The sequence below is a fragment of the Nannospalax galili genome, unplaced genomic scaffold, assembly GCF_000622305.1.
Source record: "Nannospalax galili isolate Female #2095 unplaced genomic scaffold, S.galili_v1.0 scaffold213, whole genome shotgun sequence".
NCBI classification, from domain to species: domain Eukaryota; kingdom Metazoa; phylum Chordata; class Mammalia; order Rodentia; family Spalacidae; genus Nannospalax; species Nannospalax galili.
Window position 1 is genome coordinate 2,127,182 of NW_008335195.1, and position 9,749 is coordinate 2,136,930.

Sequence of the window (9,749 nt, forward strand, 5' to 3'; positions counted from 1 at the left end):
TAATTGTTAAATCTCTAAGGTAACTATTCAACTTGAGGTAGGATAAAGAAGTGATTGTCAAGAGTTCTACCCTGTATTCTTTGAAAGAATGGGGTCATGGCAAGAAAGGGAAGGAGACCGTGTCAAGGGAGGAGAATGGGTTGAGAGAGGAACTCTTGGGGCCACTGGGTTGCAGCATTAGATATATAGAGGACTTTCTCTCCCCCAGATCACTAAAGGAACTAATAAACAATGCAAACATTTTTAAAAGGATTTTATTTGAATTTAAAGTGTATCCTGTGATTATATTTCCCCACACACCACATGTAGAATCTTAGCTATATTTTACTCAATACTTAATACTAATTAGGTTTCTATTGCCTGAAATGACTGACTAATCAAAGCACATGTCTGAAGCCTGAGTTGAGAGTGTGGAAGGATACACTCAGGTCTAACTTTTGCCTCAAACAGTTCATATTTGGGTCCATCAGTCCAAGTAACTGGGCATAATTGCAGGAAAAGTTCAATACTGAATTTGTACTATTCAAAGACTATGATTGCTGCCTCCCACCCCCCATACACACACAAAATGAAATTTCCTTTATCAACACTAGTAGGTATTCCTGGACCCACATACTGAGAAATTAGTCTGACCTTCCTAATAACTTGAGCTGCCTCTGCCCTTGGGCATTTAAATGCCCTGGGGCCAGGGCAGTGGAAATCCAGCAGGAGACCAGGCAGGTTTTGCTGATGGCCTGTCCTTCCCAAAGTATGTTTTGTAGGATCGATCCTTTAGGGCTTCGGTTTCTTCACTGATCCCCTACAAACTCCTTTCCCTTGCACCCTGGATCTCAGGTTTGGGAAAATACCAATTTGCTGACAAACTATAGGAGGTATAGTTATATAAAGCTTCAGACTATCAAATGGTCTCCGTAAAGCTGACACTACCCAGCCAGGATAGATGGCTTCCATTTAAACTACTGATTAAATGCCCCAGAGCAGCTACAGACCACCTTCTCTACTGTTTGAAGCACTTGTCTGAATTTCTTGGGGTGAAAATTATTTCCACAAGGTCGTTGTCATTCGGGTGCAAAGACAAGTCATTTATTTTCGGCATGTTTTCAACACATCTTCTTTGCAATGTCTTCACATGGAATCGTTTCAAAAGTGTGACCAGGACAGCTTTCATCATCACCATGGCAATGTACTTTCCAGCACAGCTGCGGGGCCCAAAGCCAAATGGCTGAAAATATCTGTAGGGAACCTATGAAAATGATCAGATGATTAGCCAGAGTCATAACAGTCTTTACTTGATTCGCTCTGAAAACTTGTCAGTCTGAACACCCCATTTGGAGCCTCAGTCATCTTGCTTCTTCACTGAGTAAGACAAACTCTGTTAAATAAGCCCTTTTCTCATCCAGGGTGATTTGCCTCTAATGACACAGATCCAGTCTCAGACAGCTTTGCAAGTAAAAAAATCTATGGTAAAGCAGTGCAAATCACCTTGGAATGGGCAACAATACCTAAGAACTTTGTAAAATAACCACAGTTTTACTAGTGTTCTACAAGTCACCAAGACAAAACTGATCTTTGTGTGACCCTATATAACCTGATAATGCAGGTGAAAGATACGGATACCTGACCAACTGTTAGTGTCAAGCTTCTTGTGTGTGTGAGAGATAGGGTCCTTGTGGTCCTCTTGCCTCAGCCTCCTGAGTGCTGGGATTACAGGACTGTACTCTGACACCAAATGCTCTAGCTACTTTTAGGTATACAGAAAATTAATGAGGATCACAGCTGTCTGCCTTGAATCTGGATTTACATGGCCCCTGAATATACTAAAAGTACATGAATCTTGTCAATCAGTTGTCTGATTTACATGGCACTATCTGGACTATTTGCCTGTCTAGGCGCGGTAAAGTAGAACACCGGACTAGCATCAGGTTTCTATGGTATATACAAATGGAAAAAGAGGGTACCATAGGTGCTATCTGGAAATTTCAGGTTTAAAAACATTGTTGCCTAAGATTTGACATTATGGAAGCAAAAATCTCTCCTATATCTCAGCTATAGGGGGAAAAAAAGCTAAGTTTCTTTTCTTTCTTTCTTTCTTTCTTTCTTTCTTTCTTTCTTTCTTCTTTCTTTCTTCTTTCTTTATTTTTGAGACAGGGTCTAGCTGGCCTGGAACTCTATGTAAACCAGGTTGTCCTTGAACTCACAGAGATCCACCTGCCTCCTGAAGACTGGGATTAAAGGTCACCACACCCTGCTCAAGGCTAACTTTCTTTTAATTATTAAGTTATATGTAGAATAAGACCCATTGCTTGAAGGCATTTGAGAGAATATTCAGTGATAAAAATGTTTTGGTCTCATTTGACTTCTAGCTAAAGTAGAAATGGATTTCCTTTGCTTAGCTGGGGGTACAGCTGGCTCTAGATGATGACAAAGTGCTAGGTTTAAATAGAAGAATATAGTTGCCTTAAATAAAATTTAGCTAAATTAAGGATTTTTCAATTTTACCTTACTAGGTGGCAAGTATACAGGCATTTTGCAGAGCCAGAGACCCAGAGTCTTGGTTTGGAATGAATGTGATAGCTATGTTCTAAGCCATGGGACACATGAGTACCCAGGAAGGTAGCAGAAGGACTGGGTGTGGAGAAACATGTGTGTGGTGCGAACACAGAACTGGAACAAATTTAGCATCTGACACTATCAGAAGGAGCACACTCAGTTTTAAGGAAGGACTCTTACATTGTTCTCAAAGTTTTCAAGGGTAAATTCATTGGGCTTGGGGAAATACTCGAGTCTATGCATTCTTCCGATATTGAGAATGATGTTTGTTCCCTTTTTCACTGGGTAGCCATCAATCACATCATCTTCCAAAGCTTTGCGCATGACTAAGTCCACTACAGGCTGGTACCGCATACTCTCATTAATGAAGCTTTCCACCACCTTTAAATTTTGGATGTCATCAATCTTTATGTCTCTTTCACCTGTGGGAACAGATAAAAAGGACAAATAAGGTAATATTGGTTTCAATATGTGGTAGTTATTAAAGCCCCTTTTTCCATACAACAATTTGCTCTTGGTTGATAAAAAAATGTCTGTAATCCTAATGCACACTAGCCACTAGAAACAGATGTGTTGTATTTATTCTACACAATATTTATAAAAGTTCAAATATTAAGTCACTTCTGTTAAAGCCTAGAGACTTTATAGGAAAAAAAATAGATTTCTTTAAAAAAAAAAAAAAACTTGCTAACACCAGACCCACATTCCTACATGTCAACAGTGGGCCAAAGGTAGGCAGCCAATTACCCTTCAGAGGGGCGTGTCCCCCGCAGTTCATATGGGCCACACTTGCCTTGATTCTCACATTCACTTTGTCTGCCTGACTTTGCGTTTTCCACCTACTCTAAATTCTAGGAGACATTCACTTTGTCCCTCAATTTGACGCAAAGTAGCACCACAACCATCCCAAACAAGGATGCAAAGACTGCAGCAGAGTGAAAGTGAGACAGTACTTTGAATCCATTTCACAATATTCATTCCTTTGGTTGTTTGTTCAGCTACCAGCCCACAGACATCACCGACAGTCCCGCCACCATAAACAACTTGTTGCAGAGTGGCAAGAACTCCTCTCTCTTCACCATGAAAAAAATCTCGTTCCCCAAACACCCCTGGATGGGGCTGGAGATTGACAGTCGCCCTCACTGTCTTAGCCTTGCCTGACATTGGTCAAAAAGGCTTGTATTTGTCTTCGATATGGCAAAACTTCAGAGTACCTTCAAATAAGCCACCATATTTGCATAATCAAAACAGCCCAGAGCTCTGAGGTATCCCTGTCACCTGTAAAACTAAGTCATCTGGGAAGGTCTAATTCAGTCGAGAGCCCTAACAAAGAGTGTAAGCCTGTCTCTCACAAAGACTACCAAAGGCATTCACTAGACGGTAATGACCATGCTGTGTGCGGAGCACAGGAGGGAGCACAGACATGTGCAACATGCTCCACTGCTTTCCCATCTCTGCAGAAGTCTGTTGAGGAGCCAGGGAGACATTAAGAAGCACAAACACTTCTCATTCTTGAGGAACTTGCATCACAGCTGTGATAAAAGCTCATGGTCTCAAAATCAGTTTCCCCTGGCCCTGAACTCCATCTCTTCACCATTTCTCACCTTTACCATTTCATCTCAACACCATTTATCCTCACTCCATTGAATTCATTGCGTTCTTCCTCCCACCAGTCTACAAGGCAGCCCTGGGAGTGCTGTGCCCTTGCCCTCCCTCCACACAGACCCTGGGAGCCTGTTGAAGGTATTTCAGAAAGCATTCTGAATTTGGAGTCCAGTGTTATCCTGTCACCTTGCTCTCTACCTGGCCAGCATCATCCCTCTAATGATCCAACTGAAGATCCCTTCCCTCACATACTTAAAGTAATGAAATTTCTCCTTAGTGTCAACTATTTCAGGCCGCACTCAAAAGGCCTTAAAAAGATGGTGCCAAGTCAGGTGTGGTGGTGCACATCTTTAATCCCAGCACGCAGTAGGCAGAGGCAAGCAGATCTCTGTGAGACTGAGGCCAGCCTGGTCCATGTGTTGCATTCCACGCCAGCTGGGGCTATAGGGAGACCCTGTCTCAGAAAACCAAAAACAAAACAAAAAATGGTGGGATTCCACAACCCAGTAACTTGTTTCACAAGGATTGTGTAAAATCAATAGAGAAAAGTTTGTATCACATTACATCTTTTCCCACCTATAAGAAATGTGTTCCTAAAAAGATTACCCAGGTAGAGGAAATTCCAAATCAGATTTTGGTTTCTCCCAGAAAGCAGTTATGGGTTTCCTGTTTCTATGGAAAAGAAGAGGTAGGATGATGCTGAGGCAGAAGCAAAGCCATGAAAAGGGAGGTAGGGGAGAGCTGAATGGGGACCTGGAGACTCCTCTGAAGAGGAGGTGGAAAGGATTGTAGTAAAGAAGGGAGCTCGTCACTTATCTCTGCTGTTGCCCTCCTTTCTCCTGCCACCAAGTGAAACCAAGAAATAGTTCTGTAAACAATAAATAGCCATTTTCCTAAATGAACCAACTGAGAAAACTTTGTGTATATAACTCACAAAGCAGGCCGAACATATATTCAAGTTCCACGTCTACGGATTCAACTAACTGGGTGTTAAGGTTTTTTTTTTTTATTGTGGTTATCCTGAACATGTACAGACTTTTTTGTAATTACTCCCTAAATAATACAGTATCATAGCTATTTACACAGCATTACATTGTATTGGGCATTATACACAATCTAGAGAGAATTTAAAGTCTGTGGGAAGATATAAGAGGGTTATATGCAAGTACTATGGCATGCTTTTCTAAGAAAGACAAATTCAGCCATATGTATGTTTATGTGCACACAGAATAAGATCTTGGACAGAGGAGATGGCTCTGCTTGATGTAACTTGCCATCAAGCCTGACAGTCTGAGTTTGACCTCCAGAATCCAGATGGTGGAAGGAGAGAACTGACTCCCATAAGATGTCCTCTGACTTCCACACTTACACTGTGGCACACACAGAGAAAGAAGAGAAAGGAAGGAAGGAGGAAAGGGAGGGAGGGAGGGAAGGAAGAAGAAAAGGGAAGGAAAAAAGGAAGGAAGGAGAGGAAGAAAGATCCTGAACACACAGGAAACAAGCAGTGATTTGCCCTGGGGAGTGGGAATGAGACCAGACGACACTGAGAAGGAGTGGGATATTCACTTTCTGCTTTATGCATTGTCCTGGTATCTGAATTTTTTCCCAGCTTTATGCATTATTCTGGTATCTGATTTTTTTTCTATAAACAGGTATTATTTTTGCAATATAAACAATGTGAGACTAGAAAGGGCTTTCATTAACCTACATAGCATAGCCAAAGTATAACAGAATTATTTACTTTATTTTTCTTTAAAGTTCTATGATTGACTTCAGATTCTTTTTTAATACTTTATTATTTTTATTTTATGTGTATGAGTGTATTGCCTATATGTGTATAAATGAACACGTCATGCAGAGTCTGCGGAGGTCAGAAGAGGGCATCAGATCCCTTGGAACTGGAGTTACAGACAGTTGTTAGTTGCCATGTGGGTGCTGGGACTTGAACCCGGGTCCATGGCGCCATCTCTCCAGCCCATTGACCTTACCTTCTTAAGACATAGGAAGCTGATGTTCAGAAGGGATTGTGTTTTAAGCACTGTTGCTTACTTGATAACTTCTTACCAATTACAGTCTGGATCTCCTGCAGTATTGCCTCTTCAACCTCAGGGTGCTCTGCAACGAGGAGCAGCATGAAGTACACAGTGACAGACATGGTGTCGGGTGCCGCAATCAGCATTTCCAATATGCACTGGTTCACATTCTCTTTTGTCAGGTCTCCACGCCTCTGAGCAATTGAAAGAGGAGAAAATTTTGGAAAATGCCAGGTGTGGTGCACATGCCTTTAATCCCAGCAGAAGCAGGCAGAGCTCTGTAAATTCAAGGCCAGCCTAGTATACATAGCGAGTTTCAGGCCAGCTGGGACTACAGGGGGACCCTGTGTCAGAAAACAAAATAAAAAGACCAAAAAAAAAAAAACCCATTGGAAAATGGATCAAAGTTTCAAAAACTGAGGGGAGGAGACACTTAGCATCAACAACCACAAATGAGTGAAATTATAGGTCTCTATAACTACTCTGAGCATTTTACCTGATAATCTGCTGAAAGATAAACAGCTAGCTAATGGCCCATGTACAGTTGACCTTCATATACTTGATTTCCACATCTATGAATTTGACTACCTGGGCATTAAAGTTGTTTTTTATTGTATTTGCCCCGAACATGTATAGACTTTTTGTAATTATTCTCTAATAATACAGTATCATAACTATTTACACAGTGTTATATTGTATTAGGTCTTATAAGCAATCTAAAGAGGGCGTAAAATCTGTGGGAGGATACAAGTAGGTTATATGCAAGTACTATGGCAATTCATATGAGATTTGCACATCCTTAGATTTTGGTAACTGGGGCGAGTTCTAGAATCAAAACCCCAAGGATATTGAGGGGTGACTTCATTTAGCGTCTCATGTCTCCCTCTTCCTGTTTTCATATTATGACACAGAAGAACTTCAGTCATAAAGCTTGGTCTTGTTGATGTGGGGGCTGTTTGAGTTGAATACCATAGGACTGCTAAAGAAATACATAAAGAAAAACTATGCCACAATTCCAAAACGGTCTTTCTATAACAGTGCACAGTCAAATTATGGTTAGCCTAAGTCAGTACCTCAGCAAAAATCAAATCTGTTGCAAAATCCATACAGTCTTCCAGTTTTTCTGCTGTGGAAACTTGGTGTCTTTTTTCTTCTACCAAAACAGCTATCGCATCTTTCAAGTCCTTGCTGAGAAAAAAGTCAAGATAAAATGTGTTCAATTTAGACATTCAGAAAAACAGAGTCATTTACTGCTCATTTAAATATAATGTTCTGCTTTGTTTGAATTCATCAGTAAATAGGTTTATATTTTATTTCTTCACAAATGGCTTTAAGTTATACATGCTTCATATTAAGGTAGTAGAATTAACTAAGATTCCTAGATTCTGGTAGTAAATTCAAAGTTGTGACTTCATAGCCAAGACTTAAAAACTGACAACAAAACCTAAATCTAACCAAGTTTTGAAGTACGTGATTTGGCAGGCAGTGTTTCAGTTTTAAAAGGTCATGGGTGCCTTTAGTAGGGCATGAACTCTAGTTTGTCGTAGGCGCCTCCATTTGCTGTATGGATGCATGTGTGTGTATGTGCATGTTACTGTGTGAATGTCCATACACATGCATGTGCATATGGAAGCCAGAGGTCAACATCATATGGCTCCCTCTTTGCTCTCTAGTTTTTGGGACAGGATCTCTCACTTAACCTGGATCTTACTGCACTGGCTAGTCAGAAAGGCTTGGGGGTCCTCTTGTTCTGCCTCCCCGGCACTGGGATTACAGTTGCACATTACCAGGCTTGGCATTTTCCCAGGGCACTAGGGATCAAACTTAGACCCCCATGCTTGCACAGCAAGCACTTTCACGCCTGAGCCATCTTCCTCACTCCGTATTTCCCATTCTCTTATAGCACACTGCCTGGTTTTATTTGGCTGACCCCAAAGACTACTGAGTTTGAGATTGTATTCTAGACATTAAGCTCAAATGAGTGAGCAATATTCTTGATATTTTCTCATGTATTATGGTTTTTAAAAAATATTTTGTTTTTATTTCATATGTATGAGTGTATTGTCTGCATGTATGTGAATGCACCTGTGTCATGCAATGCTGCAGAGGTCATAAGAGGTCTTCAGATTCCCCTGTAACTGGAGTTAAGGACGGTTCGTAGCCACCATATGGGTGCAGGGAGTCAAACCTGGGTCCTCTGCAAGAGCAGTGGGTGGTCTTAAACGCTGAGCCATCTCTCTAGCCCCATGTATTATGGTTTTGACCACACTATAAACTGTGTAAATATGTGTTGAGAGAATGACTAGCTGTGTAAATATGTGCATGCATTTTGGCAGTGTAGTAGAGGGATGCCCCTTGGACAAGAGGGTGAGGTTCTACTTACTCTGGTCTATGTAATCCAGAACCTACATAATCTATATTTTATAGCTCTGAGCCTTGCATCTCTTTTGTAGTGAAAGGATTAGACTAGATGAAATTGGATCTAACATCTTCTTTTATCTAAATCAAATCTTTAGATCTAAATTCTGTTATTTTTTTTTTTAATTTGACATAGCTTTCATTGGGAAAAGGGGAGAGGGCAGCAAAGAGCAAAGACAAATGGCAACTTAAACACTTCAACATACAATGGTTTTGAGAGAGAGAGAAAAGAGAGAGAGAGAGAGAGAGAGAGAGAGAGAGAGATTGAGATTCTTTTGACAAATGAAAAAGCACTGAAAGCCCATGAGTCAAGCCATAGCCAAAACCGTGTCCTAACTTAAGTAGGTTTCCATTTTTTTCTTAATAAAATTTCTCCCAAACCATCATCACTTTTTAATCTTCCCCAGACTGTGCTTCATCTTCAGACCCTTCATCTCCAGATTTCTCCATTGGGGGGCTCACAGACGTCTTCTTCTCTGGAGGGCTTTCTGCTTCCTCATCTTCTTTGGGAGAAGGAGTCTTATCCTTTGAAGCCTTTGAAGGTGTGGGGACGACCCACTTTTCCCTTTCCCTGGACTCGGTGTCTCTGTAGCCTTTAGCCTTGGTTTGGGCATTTCTTCTCTTTTCTCTCGGGTTTGGACTTCTTGACCATCTTTTTGCTTTTCGTTTTTGAACTGCCATAGTCACTATCATCGTCGTCTTCCATTAGGAAATCTGCATCGCTGCCAGAATCTTTCTCCTGGAATGGTGCCTCATCCTCTTCCTCTGGTTCTTTCTCCCTCCCCACATCTTCCAAGAGCATCTCTGTTTAGAAGCTGCTTTAGATGCTGCCTGCCGTTGCTGGCGCACGTTTTTATGGTCATCTTTTTCATCTTTCCTGTCCCCTGCTGAGTGAGAATCATCCTTCTTGGTCTTCACATCTTTTTCTTCTGACTCTTCACTGTCTTGTGAATTCTTTCCAGCTCGCCTTTTATTTTTAGCTTCTCGAGGAGATGACCGAATTTTCTTAGCTGGAGGGCCTGAATCTCTTCCATAATCTTCATCTGCATCATCTGATTCCTGAAACTGTGAATAATCAACGACCTTCCTATTTCTGACAGGCCAAGACATGTTCGCAGTCGAGACGGGATGGAGTGGAGCAGA

General features: G+C 41.2%; 1 protein-coding gene and 1 pseudogene across 1 annotated transcript in view; both read right to left on the reverse strand.

Moving 5' to 3' along the window:
* Window positions 1–236: 236 nt before the first annotated feature.
* The window catches only part of LOC103731396 (aromatase), a 33,246-nt gene continuing 23,733 nt past the window's right edge, over window positions 237–9,749 (reverse strand). Inside the window, exons 6-9 of the mRNA XM_008829757.3 lie at window positions 7,262–7,376; window positions 6,220–6,382; window positions 2,731–2,972; window positions 237–1,243 (exon numbers count right to left, since the gene is read on the reverse strand). Of these exons, the coding sequence (XP_008827979.1) occupies window positions 998–1,243; window positions 2,731–2,972; window positions 6,220–6,382; window positions 7,262–7,376 (766 nt within the window). The 3' untranslated portion in view covers window positions 237–997. The remainder of the gene's footprint in view (window positions 1,244–2,730; window positions 2,973–6,219; window positions 6,383–7,261; window positions 7,377–9,749) is intronic.
* LOC103731395 lies at window positions 8,382–9,734 on the reverse strand (annotated as a pseudogene).